Raw genomic sequence first — 22,389 nt, forward strand, 5'->3', positions numbered from 1 at the left:
CTTCATTGTTTCCATCTGCAAAATAATTTCCCAGCACGAATATTCAATAATTCTATACATAAATAGTTGTACCATTGTTCACGCATCTTCAACCACTCTCGCTCACTTTTCAGAGGCTTCATATTGAGGGGACGTGTTCCTTCAAACAGCCAGCAGGCCCCGAGGGAAGTTCTGCGTTAGTCTCTAGACCACCCAGGCTACGAAGCTCCTGAGCAAGACAAACTGGACACACGCACACACCCCTCTGTCCCTTACAGTAAACTATCTGTGCCCCAACAGGGACAATTATCCAAGTCATCGTCACAGTTTACATTCATGTGAAATCATTTTTATAAATTAGAGAGTGTAGCTGCTCTTTCAATGAACTGTCAACTCTTCGTTAAGAAGTTACTACTTCAAAGGCAGCGGAAGTGCTTTCAAATGGAAGTATGACCGCTGGCTTGAGAAATTCCTGCTTCCTATTGTGTCCGAAGTATCTTATTCTGTAGATCCCAGGCTGGGCAGTGTCTGGAATGTGCCATTGTATCGTGGCATTGCTGTGACCCAGCAGTCCCTTGTGCCAATAGAACCTGTTGGTAGAAGACAAACAAGCCGACTGAGTTTTACTCTTAAAAATGTGTGATTAGAAAAATGTATGAATATTCATTATATGAATATTGAGGGAGTACCTACCCTAACCAAAGCACTATCCTGGATATTGAGAATACAGCAATGAACAAAACAGGGACAAATACTTACTGCCTGGAATAGACCCTTTAGGAAATAGCCATTTGTAGAAACAGTTTCACTTGTTCTACCTTTCTAACTACCCAAACACAATCCACCCCAGGGAGCCTCCCTCACCTGGTACTCAGAATACAAGACGTCTCCTGAGTGAGAACTGCTAGAACATTCCTCTTGCCCTTGTCATCCTCTGTGTCGACTGACACATTTGTTCAAAGTATATATTTAATGAGCGCCTGTGCCAGACTCTATTCTAGGGGTCTGAGGATACAGTAGTGAGCACAACAGACATGGCCCAAAGTTCCATGGAGCATACAGGCCCCTGGGGCAAGGGGGGGAAGAAAGGCAACAAACAAGAAATCAACAAATGATCTCAAACGTGGGAAGTGAAATGAACCAAATAAGGCAGCGGTATCTCTATGGAGATGTTATTTAAACTGAACCCACACATCCCCAGAGGAGATACATTCCAGGAAGAAGGAACAGAGATGCAAAGTGGCTTCAGCGGGAAAGCAGAGGGTGCAGGGAAGGAACAGAATGCTCTTGTAGGATCAGGGTGCAGTGGGCTGTGGCACAGAGGTTGAGCTGACAGAAACAGATGGAGTCAGCTCGCATCGGTCCTTGCAGACCACTACAAGGAGTTCAGATACCCTTCTAGGAAAGCGAGATACAATGGGCTAACGGATGTCCAACGGTGTAGAGAGTGAGTGCTCAGGGCAGAGAGGGTGTTCTCAACATTCCGTGTTTTTCAAGGATGGGCCCAGTGCTCTCATGACAGAGGTGATGATACTGCTGTTGGTGAACAGGAAGGAGGCCTATCCATGCCCTCCATGTTCACTGCTATTCTGAGTTGGGGCTTTTCAAAAAAAAATCATCGTTTTTTATTATTTAGATAATAAAAAATGGTTATAATCTGCATAACCTTATTTTAACAATAAATATGTATTTATTATTTGTTTTAAAATGACCAATACCCTAGAGTCCTAAAGATCAGAGGAAAATGTATGTCCATATTTATGTGTGATTATCAAAGGGGGCACAGTATGTTCAAACTTCGATTTTCGGTTAACCATGGGGAGCAAACCAACATGCAACCCATCACTTAGTTTAAGGTGATCCAAATTAGACAGAAATTGCCAAAACTTTTGCCCACTTGTTGTGCGGTGTGAAATTTACACACTTGGGAGCAGAAATATTTTCTTATTTCAGACACATTTTCAAAACTTCAATATATGCATTCAGCTCAGATATTTGATAACCAAAGGCACAGAGATATGTCTCTGAGGGAACTCTATCGGCAAATTCCTTCCTTACTTGAGTCAGGAAGAGATAAACACTGGAGCATCTCGTGTTTTAGTAATTCAAATAAAGAATCATTGACCACGTATACAAGTACGATACATTTTGCGTATAGATCGTGATTTTCCCAGAAGGAACGTCAGGTTCTAAATATAGACCTATAGCAACACCTCCACCCCAGTATGCCTTTCAGCCAGTTTGCAGGAAGGCCAGCCAGCCTTTGGGGGTAATGTCTGTGGCCGTGGAAAAAAAACAAAACTAACAGATGTTTACAAAAATGGAGGCCATAACCTCATTAGCACCTAATCTTCCAGAAGCACACACCACACTGTTTTGCAGAAAAACAGAATCAAAATGAAGTCTAATAAATCAACTAAATATGGCCAGAAGGCTCCTTGGGAATTTGATGTCATTAATATCATGCATTGAGCCAGGCTTCCCATTTGTCTTCCCTGCATTACTAACCAACTGTTGTCAAGGCTTGAAAGACAAAATATCCAACAGACATGCTCACCGAGTCTCCCAGGAGGCATCATTATGCACTATCTGCCATATTGCTGATGCGGCCTCATATTTCTCGACAGTGAGGAAGGTCTGATGGGTCTGAAATGTAATTAATATAACTGATGAGACCCCACACGGTCATAGAAGGAACTTGCCTGTAAATACATCCCTTGTGGACTGTAGGCCGACCTGTCAATACCTTGTGTGAAAATGTATTAGAATCTCATCCAAATTCTTAGGTGTTTCTCTTCACATTCCACGCAATGTCTTCAGAATGCTAATTCATCCAGGCTATTACACACCATGACCTTTTTTTTTTTAAAGAAAACTGGATGATCATAATTTTAGAGTTGATAGCAAATTTTGCAAATAGGGGCAGAGAAGAGATAGAATGAAACTTGCAATTTTGAAAAAGGCATAAGTCAAACCTTTTCATGACATGTTTATTGATCTATATTCCAAGACCTTCTCTAGTCACGCCAAGTCTTAGGAGGGAAAATAGGAAAGTTTCTTCATCTTTCCTTCTCTGGGTAAATGAATTATGAGTAAATATACCTCTCGAGTGAAAGAACTGGAAAGGATGCATAAATCTTCCCTGTCCTAGGGTGCTAAAAGCAATCACTGTAATTTCTCATAATGGATTCCCAGAAAGCACATCAAAAGCAGGTTTTATTGTTCCCATTGGAAAATTGCTACAATAATTCAATTCAGACCAAGAATTCCATGTCAAATTAAGCACAAATTTGAATAATATAACAAATTCAAAGAGGCAGAGACCATAAATCTCCAATTTTCCTCAAAAATCTTTAGATTGTGGGCCCTTAAGGGTAGGACTTGTATCTGATTCACTTTTATCCATTACAGGTGTTCAAATAAAACTTTGCTGAATGGATCACTCACACCTGGGCCGTGGGATTATTTAAAACTCTAATTACTCAACAGATAGGTTATACTCAATAAAGTTTTCATGATGATGGTGACTTGTAAAGAGAAGGGTTTCTGGCCATTTAGGGCAGAGGGACATCGGGGAGGCTGTAGACAGAGTAGGAGATTGGGTGAACCCTCGCTGGACAGGTGTAGAGTGTAGACCAGAGAACAAGTCTAGACCACTGCATATGGAAACTATGTGACTATCCTTTCCCCTTCCCAACCCTAATCTCTACCTGATACACAATTAGTTAATACTAGTTACTTAATCTTTCTGGCCTCAGTTTCCTCATCTGTAAAATGGGGACAATAAAATGTAAGCCAATGGACAGTAAGGAGAATAAAATGAGATTGATGTAGTAATGTATGTAAAGTGCTTCACCTGGTGCCTGCAAAGAGTAAACCTTAGATAAATGGTGGTAAGGATTATTAACAATAAAAGGGAGTGGAAATTATCATATGCGGAGTCCCAGAGCCTTCTTAGAAATCAATTCTATTCTCATTACAGTGCTTTAAGCATTTTGTTGTCCTGCTTCTCCAAGGCAATAACGATGATGGTGTTTCTCCAGCCCAAGGATATCAACAGATAGCTAATCCTGCCATTTTGCCATAATACTTTGATATCTTCAGAAAACAATGCCATAAACATGCAAATATTATGGCATAGTTTGACTGCCTAGAGAAATTATTTCCAACAGGTGCATGTTGACTTTCCAAGCAGTCAAACATTTTTCCCCAGTGTCATATTTGACAATGTCGTATTGCCACAATTGTTATTAGAGCAGTAATGATATTTCAATGAACAGAAATGGAAGGTTCACTGGTAGGAAGGTGTTTGGAGTTATAAGTAACAATGGTCCTGGGAAGGATGGCTCATGGATACAGTAAGTGCATCCTCAGCCACACTAAAAAATATGACCTTGAAATCACTTTCGTATACTTACTTTCTTTTTCTTCTACATATTTCTTTATTGTTTGAATTTTTACAACTAGAATATGCCTAGTTATTGCTTGTGTAGTTATAAGAACATTCTTTTGTCTTTTAGAGAGAAAGAGAGAGAGAGTGGAGGAGGGGAAGAGGAAGAGGGAAAGAGAGTATCTGAAGCAGACTCTATGCTCAGCATGGAACCCAATGTGGGCCTTGATCTCACGACCCTGAGATTATGACCTGAGCTGAAATCAAGAGTCAGATGCTTAACTGACTGAATCACCCAGGTGCCCCCATTAAAAGAACATTCTAAAGGAGTTACAGAGGAGTAAAACGAATTCATTTTATTAAGGGCGTGTATTTTATTATACATATGTATACTTTACATATGATAGAAACAATGAAGTATGAAATGACATGTAACAAACTATAAGCAATTATTGCCTCTGAAAAGGTTTATGGAAAGAGAGGTACTTTCACATTCGACTTTAAGCACTTCTATATGGTCTGTTTTTACATTAAACATGTATTTCATGTGCCATTTTTCAAGATTAATAAATAAATATCCCATTAGTGCCAGCAGTAAAGAGTAAGTTAATGGCAAATGCAAGATAACATAAAGCACCTGGGCCAGGGCCCCAAGCCAGTGGGACATCCCCCCCAGGGGTCCATGGTCACTCCACAACACTGGACGTAGGACCAGAGGCTGCAGTTCTGGAGTAAGAGAGGAGCCAGAACTGGGGGGAGGAAGGAACCAAAGATATACTTCACTTTTGGTCCTTTGGTGATTTGACCCAATTTTGTAGAGTTTCTAAATCGGAATACATAAATGGGATTGTATTGAAATTTGTATCTTCTCAAGGGACAGCGTAGCTCTCTAAGCTTTGTGCAATATGTGAACCTAGACAGACCCAGTTAAACGTTTCCTGTGCTTTTCTTCCCCCAGACTAAATTCCACATTACTCTTCTTACTGAAAATTTCCACACACCTAAACAGTAAGATGAAAAGCAAGTCGGAACATTTTATCATTATGTCGTTAACCTCTATAAGGCTATTCAAACGAAGACTAAAAAGTGGATTTAAATCCGTCAGAAGAATCTTTGACTCTTACCTGGTTTTCTGCTGAATTCTTCGGGTTAGCGCCTACGAATGTGACTTCAGCAACTTCTCCCTGAAGATACAAACTCACGTGATGAGTTTATTCTTTGCCATGCTCAAATTTAGGCCATGATTTATGAAATGTTCTAGGATTCTGGGCACCTGTGCTGATTCTATCCTATTTAATCAAGTGAGTTATCTTCAGAGAATATTAGAGAACATACCCTTGCCACAACAGACATAGGAATTTTTGGCTGGGAAGTGACTCAAGAATTTTTCACCAGTGAATTTGTTTTTAGTACATTCAGATAGAGATGAAGACAAGGCATTTAAATGGCTTCTTCAGCCTTTGATATTGTCTCACACTTCCCTCAGACACACATACAGGAAATGGGCTGACTCAAATCAAAGCAGTCAAAACTTCCCGTGAACGACTTGCACTGACACTGGCTCGTGTGAGATACAAAGTGGAATAACAGGTGTGTACCTACCTTCCCACCGGAAACAATGACAAAGCTGGACAAATGTGCATTAAACCATGGCTTTCCAGACAGCAGAGCAAGGAAAGCAATCAAACGATGAAAACAGTGATCCTCGAGTGACAGAAAACAGACAAAACGAGCCTCGCAATTGCTCCAGCCTAACGCCCTCAGAGTGTGCAGTTCACAGCACGAGGAGGCAGAGCGCAAGCAAAGCCAGGCGGTTGGTCTAAATTAAAGAATAGCTGTGGGAGTCCGTGAAGGTCAAATAGTCTTACGTTCACAAGGTAGAGTAATAGAGACAAGAGTGTACCAGAGAGAGGAGAGCTACATACAGAGAACTCTGGACATCTGTAGAAGGTTCCCCTCAAATCTGCATGCAGGGAAGAGAACCACCCGAAACCAGGAAAAGAACCTATCAGCAGAAACTGAAATTCTTACTCCCTGAAGCATCTAAGCACACACTCTGATCAATATTTGATTGGACATTAAGTTATATAACCACAGGGGCAACACTTGAGAGCCAGACTTAAAAGTAAAATCAAAAACAAAAAAACAGAGCAGATCCAATAGCCACACGTTGCAACAGAGACAGACGTTACTGATCTGGTCCACTCTAGTGTTCAGTGAGCAAACAGACAAACAAAAACAACAACTCTGGGGTGGGGAGGTCAGGCTAGAATCCCGAATTGCTACAATGTATCAAAACACATCTAGTATTCTACAAAAAAAAATGATGGGATGTGCATACATGAAAATATCACTCATACTGGGGGAAAAAAAGTCTAATCAAAACTGCCTTTCTGTGTCCCCAGATGTTGTAGTTAACAGAAAAAGACTTCAAAGCAGCTGTTGTAAAGATGTTCTAAGAACTAATACAAATCGTGTTTAAAGAATTAAAGAAAAGTCTTATGTTAATGACTTAACATATGGAGAAACTCAGTGAAAAGAAGTAATCTTTAAAAATGTATCGGATGTTCTAGAGCCGAAAATCACAACTGACATGAGAAATTCACTAGAAGAGCTTAACAGCAAATATGAGAAGAAAGGAGACGTGAACTAGAATTTATCAATATAAATTATTTGGTCTGAAGAATGGACAGAAAAAAAACTGAAGAAAAATTGCTAGAATCTCAGAAACAAGCATGACATCAAGTGTACCCGCATTCACAAACCAGAAGACCCAGAATTCGAGGAAAGAGAGAAACAAACAAACGAAAAATCTTTTGGAAGAAATAATGGATGAAAAATTTCCAAACTTGATAAATATTAACTTGTGACCCAAGGAACTCAGCAAATCCCGAAGAGCATAATCCCAGAGTACGTCACATTTAGATGCATTGTAGCGAACTGGTGGTAGGCAGAGACAAATAGAAAATCTTGAAAGCAGTAAGAGAAAAATGATGCATTACTTTCACGGAAACTCCAATAAGATTAGCAATTGACTTCTCATTAGAGGGTGAAGAACAGTGGTGACAGGATAACATACTCAAAGTGATAAAAGAAAACCATTTCTCGACCAAGAAGGCAGCAAAACTATTCTTCAAAGATAAAGGGAAAATAAAGCCATTGCAGCTAAATAAAGCCTGAGAGAATTTGTTGTTAACAGAGCTGTCATACAAAAAAATACACTAAGGGAAGTTCTTCATGCTAAAAGGAAATGACGCTAGATGATAATAACAGTTCGAATTCCTAAGAAACAATAAGGAGCACCAGAAGGGTAAATATGTGGGCTAAGTTTAAAATATTCTATGAATATGCTCTTCATATCTTCTTTTAATCTCTTTAGAAGGTGTGAGATTATATAAGACAATTAGTTATAATATTGTATTATTGCATTTATATATAGATGTGATATATGTGACAACAATATCACAAAGGATGAGAAAGGAAAAATATATTGGAGCAATCTTTTTATATTTTTTAGAATTTTTAGTATTATATTGAAGTAGAGTGCAATTAATTGAGATGCATATTATAGCCCTATGACAGAATAAGATATATATATATATATATATATATATATATATATATATATATAGTCTCTGTCCCCATTTCCTGATACACAGCTCCTAAAACCCTTGGAATCCCCAAAGTGGTGTGTCTTTTTGTATGTTAATGAGATGACCAGTGGCTCAGGGTTTCCGGTAACATGGGGGGGGGTGAGGGCTAGTTGTCAGGGGAATCAACCTTGTGATTAGAGGGTTGGAATTATCAAGTCCAACCCCCCCCAATCTCCAGAAGGGGAAAGAAGACGGAGGGTTGAATTAATCATTAATAGCCAATGATGTAATCAATTGTGCCTATTTAATGAAGCCTGCATAAAAGTCCCTAAAGTCTGGGGTTCAGAGAGCTTCTAGATGGGTGAATGCATGGAGATGTTGGGAGGGTGGCCTTCCTGGATAGGTCATGGAAGCTTGGCCCTCCTTCCCTCATACCTTGCCCTCTGCTTCTCCTCCATCAGACTGTTGCTGAGTTGTAATCCATGTATAATAAACTGATAACCTAGTACGTAAACTGTTTTCCTGAATTCTGTGAGCCTGTTCCTACAAGTTATTTAACCCAAGGAGGGGCTCATGGGAATCTCCAATTTGTAGCCAATCAGTCAGAAGCAGAGATGACGACTTAGATTCACCATTGGTTTCGAAGCGTGTGAGGGGGTGGGGGTGGAGGAGTACAGTCTTGTGGGACCGAGCCCTTAACTTGTGAGGTAAATGCCAACCCCAAGCAGATAGTGTCAGAATTGAACTGAATCATAGGACACCAAGTTGATGTCTGCAGAGAATTGGAGAATTGCTTGGTGTGGGGGAAATGTCCACACAGCTGCTGTCGGAAGTGCTGAAAGTAGAGAGTGTGGAGAGGAAAATCAGAATTCTTTTTTCTTTTCAAGTCCTTAAAGCAACTACTAGGAAAATAATCAAAAATATATATGGTCAAAAAAAATCAACAGAGGAATAAAAAATTACACAAAACCTAAAAAGAACCTAAGCTTCCACATTAAGAAATGAGAAGAGCAAAATAAAATTGAAGCAGTCAGAAGGAAGAATATAAAACACCAGAGCAAAAATCAAAACAGAAAATTGAAATCAAAACAGAAAAACAACAGATAAAATCAAGGAAGCTAAAAGCTAGCTCTCTGAAGACACAAATTATCAAAATCAGGAAGAAAGAAGGGCCATCACTGTTGACCATACAGAAATTAAAAGGATTGTAAGAACATATTATGAACGTTATCCAAACAAAATAGACAACTTACACAAAACGGGCAAATGCCTAGGAAGATTTTTAGATAATTTTAGAAAGATGCAGATTCCTCAAGACAAACTAAATGCCAAGAGAGATACATAACTGACTCAAGAAAAAAACAGAAAATCTGAATAGGCTTGTAAGTAAAGAAATTGGAGTAGTAAATAAAAATTTTGCCATAAAGAGAAGCCAAGGTCCATGTGGCTTTGCTAATAAATCTGACTGAATATTTAAAGAAGAAATAATACCAGTATTTTCCATACACTTTCAGAAAATACAGGAGGAAACACGTGCTAATTCATTCTTTGAGACTAGTGTTACCCTGACACCAAAAGCAACAAAACTAACACGTGAAAAGAAGACTGCAAATATCCCTTATGGACATGAGTATAAAACTTCAGCAAAATCTTAACAAACCAAATTCAACAACATATAAAAAAGATTCTATACCATTACAAAAGAGCATTTATTTAATATCTGAAAATCAACTAATGCAATATGCTGTATTAATAGAGTAAGAGACAAAATCCTACATGATCACCTCAGTAGACAGGAAAGCATTTGAAACAAATCCAACACCCATTCTTCATTAAAAATAACAATAATAACTTGGCATACAAGGGAACTTTCTCAACTTGATTAAAGTCATCTACAAAAATCCTCAAGAAAACATCATACTTAACAACTGAATACTCTTCCTCCTGATTAGAAACAAGAGAAGAATGCCCAGTCTTACAACGTGTCTTCAAGATTGTCTTGAAGATTCCAGCCAGTGCATTAAGGGAAAAAAATAAAATAAAGGCCTCCAGTAAAGAAATCCAAAAAGGAATAAGTGAGCTTGCTTTTATTCACAGACAACATGATACTGTATGTAGAAATTTCTAAGGAATCCACATCCCCTGCCCAGAATCTACTGGGACTAAGAAATGACTTAGCAAAGTCACAGGACACAAGATAAATATAAAATAGTAATAGTCCAAGTCCTGCTTCATTGCTACGTGCTTTTCCTGTCCTTGATTTGAGAGACTTTTCTGAGCTCTAGCAAATGGTTCCATGACCATCCATTTAAGAAGAAAAGAAGAACTTGGATTTTAGAAATTTGATTTTACGTCATTACCACCTGCAAAATAAATATTTCCCCATTCCCATGTTTGCAGAGGCTCTGCACAGTTAAGAACAATTGTCAAAATTATCGTTGCTAACAGCTGGTCTACAGCATGATTACAGGCAGGTGTTGACATTAGACAGTATCTTCCCCCCATCCCCAGACACAGGCTTCTGGAAGATTCCAAGATCTCTTCGGGAGCCTTACCACTCTATATGTAGGTTTCGCAGGCTGCAGAACATCCCCAAAAGTTTTGCCTATTGGTGCTCTATCCACAATATTAGGAATTAACGAGGCTATCAGTTGTTTGAAAAATGGAGGCTCTGGACCTCTGCTCAGGTTGGCTACTGTATCCTAGAACAGAGAACATTTGCTTAAGGACCACACAATGTAGAGTCAAAGCCCCTTTCCCCAGTCCCCAACCTCCCAGAAATGCCCTTAGTAAAGGAAACATCCACACACATCATCTCTCCAAGAGCTAACAGCTTTAACAAAATGTGGGGCAACTTTGCTAAAATGTGAGTCTAGGCATCCACAATTTAAACGTTTGTCACTAGAGGAATGTTTGGGTCGTAGACAACACTTTCGCTCCCTCAGACCATGCAGTCCAGAGATCAGAGTGTAAACACTATATAAGTTTAGATTCTGGGATAGTCATTTTTCAATTGTGTGACTTTGGAGAGGAGCCTAACCCATGGTAAGACTTTCTACCATGACACTGTGATTTCCTTTTAATTTTTAAAAATTAATCTTACTTTTTTTTATATATATTATGTTAGTCACCATACGGTACATCCCTGGTTTCTGATGTAAAGTTCAATGATTCATTAGTTGCGTATAACACCCAGTGCACCATGCAATACGTGCCCTCTTTACTACCCATCACTAGTCTATCCCATTCCCCCACCCTCCTCCCCTCTGAAGCCCTCAGTTTGTTTCTCAGAGTCCATAGTCTCTCATGCTTCATTCCCCCTTCTGATTACCCCCCCTTCTTTATCCCTTTCTTCCCCTACCAATCTTCCAAAAAAAAAAAAAAAGTGCACTTGTCCAAGTGAGCACTGGGTGTTATATGTAAGTGATTAATCACTAAATTCTACACCTGAAACTAATATTACACTGTATGTTAACTAACTGGAATTTAAATAAAAACTTGAAAACAAAAAAAAATTCTTACTCAGAGTCAATACCAAGCTTTTTTCCCCCTAAATCCTTCTTTGTGCTAATTAAAAAATATAATAAATACACTTTTAGCTTAAAAGTTAAGATCTGCATATGCCCTGACTGGTTTAATCTATGTTTTCCACATTTGTCACCTTTAATAGTATCATCAGAACGTTAATCTCAAATTTTAAGTAGTCCTTCGTAATGGACACTGATCCTCACTTTAACAACTTAATCTTTTTCAACGGCCATGACATCTATTTGCTGGCCTTCCGCTTTCACAAATGGGACCATAAGCTGGGAGATACTTGGTATTTTGTTTCGAGATCACATGGCTAATCTTAGCTACAGAACCATAACACTGGCTGTGATACAAATTTCTACAAAATGAATCACACTTTCTGCTTAAGTTTCACTATAAAACCTGAAGACTATTTCCGTGGGAGGAACTATAGATGACAGTCAAAGCAAGTGAAAACAGTGGCCGTCTCTCGGGATGGGTTCTAGATTTATACTTTACTGTATAATCTAAATAGTCTATAACTAGTTACAGCTTTTATGATGAAAATTAAAGCAGTTCCACTTTGGGGGGAAAAAAGGATCAGACCTAAAACTGAGAGGAATGCTATGATAAAACAATCATCAGGCAATTAAGATGCATCCTAAGTAGATACCCGGTCGTGAAACTTCGTACGGTCAGCAATTAGGTGGAGGCATATGGAATTGCCCATATTCAACTGTTTTGACCCTCACAAGCAGCTGTGTTGTTTGTTTCCACTCAATATAACCAAGCTCTTTCTCTGAATGGGCTCCGTTGTCTTCACTACGTGGTAATTGTGTCCCAGCCTTTATTGGGGCTCATATGGGATTATATAAAGATCTGCTGATGATTTTAAGCCCTTTATTCTGCTTATTGGCTCATCTTCTGACACCAGAATCAGCTTCATTAATACCTGCACCCTAAAGGAAGAGGTCCACGACTGGAGTTCTTCTAAGTCAACTTGTCGAGGTGCACGTACCCTAGATCGATGCAATGTGTACGCACTCCAAGGTTGTACTTCATCCCATCTAAGCCTCTAGTGATTATAGCAAGTGCTACTGCTTTTGAGAAAGTAAAAACATGCTACTAATCATAGTCATAAAACTCCTCTGATTGGAAGACATATCGCCATTTCAGAGATGCTACAATATGGGGAAATGGGCATCTCAGAAGGAATGATCTGCTCAACTCATTAAGAGATTGGAGAGACTCTGGCCAGGCCTCGAGAACACTGGTTCAACCCCCGGCTAGAGTAAGCCCGATGACTTCCATCTCCAAACCATTTTGCTCATCTGAAAAATGGGGGGAAAATGATACCTCCCTACTTTCACATGGTAATCAGGAGGGTAATATGAGATCATATATGTGAACGAAGCTGTCACTACCCAAAGATGTTAACTGTATCTGAATTTACTAACGGTTTTGTTTCTTAGAGATATGTCATAGTTGCAAACTTTAAAAATAAAGGTTTTGAAAAATAAAAATAAGGGAAAAACTGGACATTTAAAGCTAAGGTTTTCTTTTGCTTCCCCTGCATCTCCCCACCCCTGAGACACACATGCCTACAAGTTTTGATTACCGTAGCAATGGCCTTAGCAAGGCCTCTGAAGAGCTGGATGTAAGCAGACAGAGTGTGGGGTCCATAAATTGTAGATGCCGCCTCATACCGCTGAGCCTGCAGGAGAGACAGGGCTGAGTTTTACACTGTTCTATGTATCTCTAACCATTTGCGGAAGTGCCACATCTTAGGAGAGGGGTGACGTTGGACATCTCACATAATTCAAACAGGCATAATTCATTAATTATTATTTATTATTAGTAATTATTATTATATTATATTATTATTAATAATTATTAATTATTAATTAATAACATTAATCCTGACAAAGGGCGGTGGGCATTTCCATTTGCCAGCTAAAGTAAATGGCTCCCATTAACTACTTGCTAAATGGAGTCGGTTCTCAGTTTATGCCATTTGGACTGTCGCCCCATCTAATCTGAGAGAGCAGAATAGCTCCTAAGCTTAAGTCTATCGTAAGTACTTGCAATATAAATGTTGGCCCTCAAAGAGCATAGCAGGAGGGGGGAAATGAGGGAAAATGAGAGTCTCCGTAACTCCTGGGGAGATTGGGGATGATGGTACTGTGTGGAGAAGGACATTTAACCACTATATGGCTATAAAATAGAAGCAGATGCATCTCCTTTAGCTGAACTGCAAGCCTCCTGCTGTTTCACGGGAATCTCAGACTCATCAAATCTAAAGTGGAACTCATTATTCCAAAGACACCCGCTCTCCCTGCAGCGTTCTTCATCCCAGTGAATGCCACCCTTTGGCCATCTTAGACTCCTCCTTCTCCTTCATCCTACATCCAGGAAGTCTCCAAGCTACCATTACTTGGAATCTCTTGAATTCCTTCATTTCATTTTCCTCTCTCCCAATCTTACTGAGGCCAAACCCTTGGTTCTCACCCAGATCATAACTATAACTTCCTACTCAGTTCTCTGCCCCCACCCTTGCCCTTCCAATTTATTTTTCTACACTGTCTTCCTAGTGACATTTCTAAACCAAAATTTGATCAGAACACTCCTTCCTTGGAATTCTACTGCCATTTTCCAAAACCTTCCTTATTGAGGTAAAGCCCTGTACCATAGCATAAAAGATGCTCCATCAGCTAAAACCTCCCCATCAACTAGCCCCTGTCTCACTACCCTCAACTAATTATGGCCCCTCAAACGTACTAACTCAGCACCCCCAGACTTTTGTATGGATAGCTTCCTCAATACAGGACACCTCCCTAACTTTTCTTTCCCTAACTAGCCCTACTCATTCTCAAAAACTCAGACAGAGATTACATCTTCCAGAAAACCCTCCAGTCTCCATTCTCTAATACCCAATACAGACTAGTGAACTTTCTCTTTCTTTTCCTATTAACCCTGTACATCCCTTTTACAGCAATGTGATTACCTGCTCTTTCCTGCCTTTCACTAGATCATAAATCCTAGTAGTCTTGAGGGGAGGGGCAGATTTTTACTAATTGTTATGCCCAGATAGTGCCTAGTACAGTATCTGTCCCAACACATGTCTGTTGAATTAATTAGTGAATAAATTAATTAATATTAATCCTTGCAGGAGCATGTCCCTGAGAGAAGTTGTAGGGGTTCCTAACCTTATTTGTGCCCAGGACTCCTATGACAATCTGTTGAGGCTTATGGACCCCTCAGAGTAAATGTTCCTGAATGTATAAAGTAAAATACATTGTTGGCAAAGAAAACCAGTTAGACTGAAATATATTTAATCAAACAATAAAAAACCATTTTTGTGATAGGATAACGTTTGTTCTTCTTTTTTTTTTTTAAGATTTTATTTATTTATTTGACAGAGATAGAGACAGCCAGCGAGAGAGGGAACACAGCAGGGGGAGTGGGAGAGGAAGAAGCAGGCTCATAGCGGAGGAGCCTGATGTGGGGCTCGATCCCATAATGCCGGATCACGCCCTGAGCCGAAGGCAGACGCTTAACCACTGTGCCACCCAGGTGCCCCAACGTTTGTTCTTCTTTATTGAACAAGTAATGTTTGTGCTTCTTTACTGAGTAACAAGATCTAGTAGCAGATCTAATAACTACTGTGATTTAAAATAGTGATGAGAGTGGAGTTACTTCCAAATCTGCAATAACTCTCTGTGATATAAAATATATCTGTGGTTCCTATGGGTGACAAAGTCAGAGGTACTGCCAATATTATTGTCGTTTGTCACCTACATTCCCAGTTGAAGGAAATTCTACATAACGGTTACAGAGAAATGAAAAAAAAATGGATAAAGGAAAAGTATTCCCATCCAAGTTTGCCCCAATTAAGAACCTTTATTCAACAGAATTTCCTAGAAGGCAGGGAAAGTCAACAGAGGACAGCAGGGCAGACGCCACTGTTGGCATCACTGGACATTTGTCAAAAAGTGGACTGGATGCCTCTGTGTGGACTGCCAAGATATACCAGCAGATACATCAGCAAACATGAACTTGGGAATCTAGACTGTTCCTGCATTTTTAACTACTACCATTAAAAAAGTACTTGAGCTACTGTCTGCACTATTGGCAAACAAGAAACATTACCTCCCTTAAATTCTCAGAGGCTTTGTTTCTTAATTTATGTCGTGGATATAATAAACCCCTACTCCAGGGCTTGCTGTGAAGATGACTGAAGATAACATTTGCAAGGTGCTTGGCTAGTACATTCAATAAATAGTAGCTATTGGGCACCTGGGTGGCTCAGTTGGTTAAGCGTCTGCCTTCAGCTCAGGTCATGATCCCAGGGTTCTGGGATCAAGTCCTTCTCCTTCTGCTTCTCTCTCTGTCTCTCATGAATAAATAAATTTTTAAAAATATTTTTAAATAATTAGTAGCTATCAGTGAAAATTTTCCTCCATTCTACAGAAACTTCAGGCATCAAAAGCACCATGGACAGAGTTAGGAAAGTTGTATGTCACCACCCAGGCTCATTACCAGTACTCCAGACAAAATAATTTATTTCAGAAAAAGTAGACGTCAGTGAGACCAGAATTCTGACTTGAACTTGGACAGGGCAAACCTAGAACTCCCAAATACAACCTCCGGCTTATCATTCTCTCCTCTGTCCCAAAACAAAATCATCTCTCGAAAACACCATTAAGGAAGTCTAGAGAGAAAACCTGCATTTGACACAACAGTCTCTACAAGGGGATAGTTCATTTAAATGCCAAGAACTTTTCACCTTACCTGGTATTCTTCAAAGGTGGTAATGTAATGTGTATACACATTGCACAGACCCGAAATAACAATGGTCATATTCTGCATGCCATGGGTTGCAAATTCCTAGTGGGGGAAACATAGAGCTCAATAAAATTACTCTCCATCATAATGTATTTTATTGGCCCAGATATACCTAACACACAATCATAGATGTGAGTCAGCAGCTCTCCTAACATCATTCGTAATGATCAAAACTGCCTGGGAATGCAGAAGTACGATGAGTCCTTGAGGAAAAGTAAGAGCCAACACCACACTACGGTTGGGCAAGTCAATGGATCTACAGACATCTTAGTGATTACATTTACAGTTGTAGAATCTTCTTATAACTAAAATACAGATATTTTATCCATTTCCTAAAAAGAATAATAGGACGATACTAACTAACCATAGTGGTTATTTCCAACTCCAAGTACTAAGACCTCTGTTGATTAGGTCTTTCTAGAACCATTCACAATGCTTCCTGAATATAAATAGATACAGATAAAATACAGAACTCCTAACACGTGTTAGATTTTATTTAGACAGGACTTCATGATATTAAGGTACTTAGGGTGATTTGTTATTTAATCCATAAAACCATTATTAATTTTAAAATTATTGATATATAAAAAACAATAAATTATTTAAACCTGATTCTAGTTTCCTCATAATTTTTTAAGTTTGCTTTTATACCACTAATATTTCTTATTGACCTCTAAGCATTACTTTCAAGAACTTTGAAACTCTACTCATTTCAGCAAAGATTAATTTAAAAGGTATCAGACCATAGGAATAGGGGATTCTTTTCTCTTCATCAAATATAAATGTATAAACACTTTATTTCATTTTTAACTTACTGTTTGAACTGCCTCTCGAAGTCTTCGTCCAGACATGGTCCTGAGTCAAGAAAACAGAATTATCTAAGTGTTTTTCTACTCAGAATGTAGGCAAAAAATACAGACAAACTTGTAGTGCAAGACAAATATGATCCTGGCACATAACACAATATGGTAAAGTATGTAGGAGCTCTATGGCAATGCAAAGCCAAAGTTGAGCTTTTTGTCCCTAACTGTCCTATCTTGAAAATAAATCCTAAACTGAAAAAAGACAACTTGCAGGAGGCAAAGAAAATCAATGAATATCACTGGCAAAGACTACAATCATTTTCCATTCATTGACTCAGCAAAAATATACTGTTCGTGTTCTATGTTAGTAAAAACTGGGGCAAGTAGAGAATGCATTGCCCCTGCCTAGGAAGAATTTATCATTTTGTTCCTTCACTGAATCCTTCAATAAAACACAGCACCTACTACAGAAGAAGCCCACTTCTAAATGCTAAGGATTCAATAGGAGGAAGCTTGCATTCCAGGGAGGGAAGCTGGTCAACAAGCAAAAAAAGAAGTGAGATGACAGTTGGTGCTATGGGGAATATAACGCAGGGTAAGGATGACAAGCAATGGTGGTGGTTCTTGTGATGATGAGGCTGGGGCTAATGCTGTGGGAATGTGGCAGCAGTGGTGGTGATGGTGGTGGTGGGGATGGTGGTGAGGACAGTGTCATATAGTGTCAGCACAACAGGTATCTCTGTCAGAGATCTGAGCAGAGAACCAAAGGAATAAAAGAGTCGGCCATGGGGATAAGAGGAGGGTAAGTGTTTCAGGCAGAAGGAACCGCAAGTTCATAAGCCCTTAAACAGGAGAATGCTTGAAGCAATGCATTGCACTGAAGCAACGCAGTGAAGCCAGGGTGGCTGAAGTAGGGGTGAGTAAGGAGGAGAGGGGTATGAAAGATCATATCAGAGAGGTTGCAGAGGGAAAAATCTCATAGGGCCCTTGTAGGATGTTGTAAGGGTTTAAGAATTTACCTGGAGTAAGATGGGAAGCCACTGGAGAGATTTGAGCCCTGACTTGATTTAACTTAAGTTTTAAAGGGATTCCCCTGACTGTAGCGTTGAGAAAAGGTTACAGAGGAGTAAGGGAGAAAGCAAGCAGGTGAGACAGGAGGTTATGGCAGTAATCTAGGGGACAGCTAATGGTGGCTTAGACCAGGGAGGGAGTGATAGAAAGTGTTGGGTGGAATGTGCAGAATTTGCTGCAAGATTGAAAGTGGGGGAAATTGAAAAGAGAGAGAATTCAGGGATGACTCCAAGATTTAGGGCCTGAGCAACTGGAAAGATCTGAAATTGCCACTTACTAAGATAGGGAAGACTGCATAAGGAGCAGATTTCAAACCACCTTTCCTGCTTCTAATACTTGAACTGTTTCAAGCATCTGTATTTTGATACTTTTTCACATCTTTCTACTGACATAATAATGTGCAACATCATTTACATTTGGAATAAGTTTTTCAAATGTTTATGTTTGCTATCATTTACCCACTAGAAATACACATCAAAAGATTGACTCTTCAGAGGCCCCCCAAAAGAGGGTTGGAATATTTGTCACTCTTGCCAAAATGGCAGAGTGAGATACAAAGGAGTCAGTTCAGAATTATTGCCCATGAGAAGAAGTGATTCCAACAGAAACACATACACAATGATGACATTTTTAACTACAAAGTTAACAAAGAAGGACTTACGTAAACTCCCCAGGGATGGCAGTTATGGCCAAGGACCCAATGGTGATAATCTGAACATCAACAATATCTGGGTGCCAGGGATGAGGTTTTGTCAGCTAAGAACCCAAAACATGAAAACTGTGTTAGGAATACTGTTCTTTCTATGGCTAAGAGACAGATGATGCTCACAGACATTCCGTTATTAAAGGATTTATAATGTTCCCAGCTGTTCTTGGTGATTCATCCTACTATCACAGATTTTCTGTCTAATGAATGAGGTAATATGAAATATTCTATCTTGGTCATGACATATGGATCTCAGATGGCAATGCCCCATTACCCTGGACTTCCTTTCTCATCAGTGAGGTTTTTGGTGGATCTGGCATCATAGAATGACCATGTGTAACAGGCAACCAAGGGTTCTCTTGGAGCACTGTGGTGACTATCCTTAGCAAGATGGATAAGTAATTCTACATTTGAAACAGCTTAATTTAATGATTTCTCTTTTTACTCTCATAACACTTTAAATTTGCAGGTACCAAGTCTTGCCTTACTTTCCAAGTTTTCTCCAAGACAATCTATCCTTTTCCATAGTCAGATTAGTGTAGAAGATTTCCCTCTATTCCTTCCTTTCCTCTCTTTCTTCTTCCTGAAGAATTTTAATTGAATATTAGGGGGAAAAAAACTCTATTCAAAAATGTTTTCTATATCAATAATTTATATTATAAACACTACACAATCTTTTGACATTTAGAATGTGAAAACCCACGGTCCAAAGACGTATTAAAATGAATTTTGCTTTAGTTAATCATGTTGTCTGAGTTGATAGACAACTGAGACATGAACATGTCCCTTTTTATATGACCTGAGGATGCTTTTTTCTGCAGAGAATTGTATGTGAACTCCTGTCCTGGAGTCAACATAAATGAATCCTGAATAAGATAGATGTTGATTGAATTCTTCCTTTTCCACTGTTTTCGTTGTTCGAGTTATTTACTATATATTCTAAATCACGATATTTAATAATAATTAATAATCAACCCCTTATTCCTTAGAGTTAGATTCTTTACATATTTTTAATATTAAAAATTTGATGTGGAACTCCCATGTCAACAAAAATCTATCATTTGTCTCTGACAATTCATCAATATACTAATTTTACCATGATAGTAAAAAATGCATTACCTCTCCAGTGTGAAGAAGGATTGGCTTTGGCTTATGGCACTCTTTGATTTCTTCAGAGGGCTTGCCCAAGATTTGATCCCGAAGACTGTCCCAAAATGGATCCCCTACTGTTGTCCCTATTTAGGAATGTTAGGATTAATTTGAATTCCAACCCTCTGAAAAATGACATCACTTTGACAAATGCGCAACAAGGCCTTTATTGCAAAGTTTTATTAAGTTTGTTGCCCAATAATTCCAAACAGTTTGAATAACAAAAGAGGCAAAATTTCCTGTTCATCCTAAAAGAGGAGTCGTTATTTCATTAGATCCCCATTGTGGCTGATAGAATAAAAGATCATATTTTGTTCAACATCCTTAAAGTTTTGTTTCCATTGCTCTTCCTCATCCATGTTGCAAATAAAAATAATACAATATAACTAACTATAGATCTATGAATGAAATCACTTTTTTCCCCATTTTAAAAACTAAAAATGACACCTCCAACTTGAAGTACTGATTGGCTTGCTGTCCACAGAAAAAGCCTCTCCTAACTCCCCACTTAATTATTTACACAAAATTACCCCTAAATGCCACAATCTGGGGAAAAGTTATGTTAACTCTGAAACTTATGAACTTAGAATCTATAATCCACTGGGGAACTATAACAATTATAAACATACATGGACCTAACAACAGAGCACCAAAATACATGAACCAAAACTGACAGAGATGGAGGGAGAAAGAGACGCTCAACAGTAATAGTTGGAGCATGAATAACCCACTTGCAGTAACAGACGGGACAACTAGGCAGAAGATCAGCAATAGAAAACGTGAGCAACACTAGAAGCCAAGTGTATGTAACAGGTACCTGCACGTACCTCCCTCCATGCAACAGGAACATGACAGACACTCTTCTCAAGAGCGCACAAACACTGTCTGGGAGAGACTGTATGCTGGCCATGAAATAAATACACGCACAGTGTGTTTTCCAACCACAATGTAATGAAATTAAGAATAAATAACAGAAGAAAATTTGGGAGACCCACAAATATGTGGAAATTAAGCAAGGTCAAGGAAGAAATTAAAAGAAAATATGAAAATGCTTTTGGATAAATGCAAATGAAGACACTGCATATCAAAACTTATGGGATGCAGCGAAAGAAGTGCTTAGAGGGAAAATTATAGCTTTAATGCCCATATTAAGAAAAAAGAGGATAGTGACATAGCAAGGAGGGAAAATAGAAAATATCAGCCCTTGTCACCCCACAGAAAACCACAATTAGCTACTCGCAAATGAAAACAGTCCCAGGGAGGCTCAAGAGTCCAGTTAAGAACCTATGGAGTGAAACATGGACTAATCACACAGAAAGGACCACTGGAAGGATTAACTTAGCTGAAACAGAGAGGAACAAAGAAGTGCAGAGGCTCTCAGTATCAGCTGTATGGCAGGTGCCATCACAGTGCCCACTGGTCTACTCCATGGAGGACCCCAGCGGCCCCTGTCATTCAACAGCCCCCATGGAAGACTTCCTGTGGTTTTCACAGCAGAGGACCCTGTAGTCTTCACTGGCACAGACCTCAGCAGCCTGCTCCACAGAGGACACCAGCAACTTTTGTGACTGAGGTCACCAAAGGCCATTACCACCATCACCACCACCATGGACTGACCGCCCCCCCCAGGGGACGAGATGCTGCTGCTCCTCACCCATACAAAGCTGCTAGTGCATCACCCTGGGACCAGGTTTGTCAGCCCCCACCCCCAAGTGTGCCCCTGACTGCAGAGCTCCATCTGCTCCATCCACACCCATGTTTCAGAACCCAACATCATGGTAGTACCATGTGTGCCTGTGCTCCATCAGGACCCCAGAGCCACTATCCTCTGCAAGCACATGTGCTCCAATCCCCAGCTCCATGGCTGCTCCACATGTACCCACAACTCAGGCACAGAGCCACTACTACTACTAGAGAGCCAGTGCCCTGGACCCTGGAGCTGCCCACGCTCTATGAGCACCTCTGCTCCAGATCTCAGATCTGTCACTGATCCATGGGTGTTCGTGCATCAGCCATCAGTGCCACCACTACTGTGAGGGCACCCGCGAGCCAAACTTAGCCTCAAGAGAGATCTCCTTCGCCATGATATGCCCCAGCAGGGAAAGAGGTCAGGAGGATTTCAGCAGCAGCCATGGGATCCCAAGAGCACTGATGGCAGCTGCAGACACCCACAGCCACGCAATCTTCACCAGTGCTGACCTAGGCTGAAAAGAACTACATGGACACTACTCCACTGGCCCTGCCCTGGATCTGGAACTGCCACAGCACACCCATCCAATGTCCCTGCACACACCACGAGTAAAGGTCTTGCCCCACCAACAACCAGTCTGCAAAGTGACTGCT

At 39.7% G+C, this 22,389-nt stretch overlaps 1 protein-coding gene across 1 annotated transcript in view; it reads right to left on the bottom strand.

Moving 5' to 3' along the window:
• Positions 1 to 379: 379 nt before the first annotated feature.
• Positions 380 to 22,389, bottom strand: part of ASAH2 (N-acylsphingosine amidohydrolase 2) — a 65,173-nt gene continuing 43,163 nt past the window's right edge. The window contains exons 12-20 of the mRNA XM_008689663.1: positions 20,017 to 20,132; positions 18,853 to 18,947; positions 17,133 to 17,172; positions 16,264 to 16,359; positions 13,091 to 13,186; positions 10,518 to 10,664; positions 5,494 to 5,553; positions 2,537 to 2,625; positions 380 to 569 (exon numbers count right to left, since the gene is read on the bottom strand). Coding sequence (XP_008687885.1) covers positions 380 to 569; positions 2,537 to 2,625; positions 5,494 to 5,553; positions 10,518 to 10,664; positions 13,091 to 13,186; positions 16,264 to 16,359; positions 17,133 to 17,172; positions 18,853 to 18,947; positions 20,017 to 20,132 — 929 coding nt within the window. The remainder of the gene's footprint in view (positions 570 to 2,536; positions 2,626 to 5,493; positions 5,554 to 10,517; positions 10,665 to 13,090; positions 13,187 to 16,263; positions 16,360 to 17,132; positions 17,173 to 18,852; positions 18,948 to 20,016; positions 20,133 to 22,389) is intronic.

This window comes from Ursus maritimus, unplaced genomic scaffold (genome assembly GCF_017311325.1).
Source record: "Ursus maritimus isolate PB19 unplaced genomic scaffold, ASM1731132v1 scaffold_7, whole genome shotgun sequence".
NCBI lineage: Eukaryota > Metazoa > Chordata > Mammalia > Carnivora > Ursidae > Ursus > Ursus maritimus.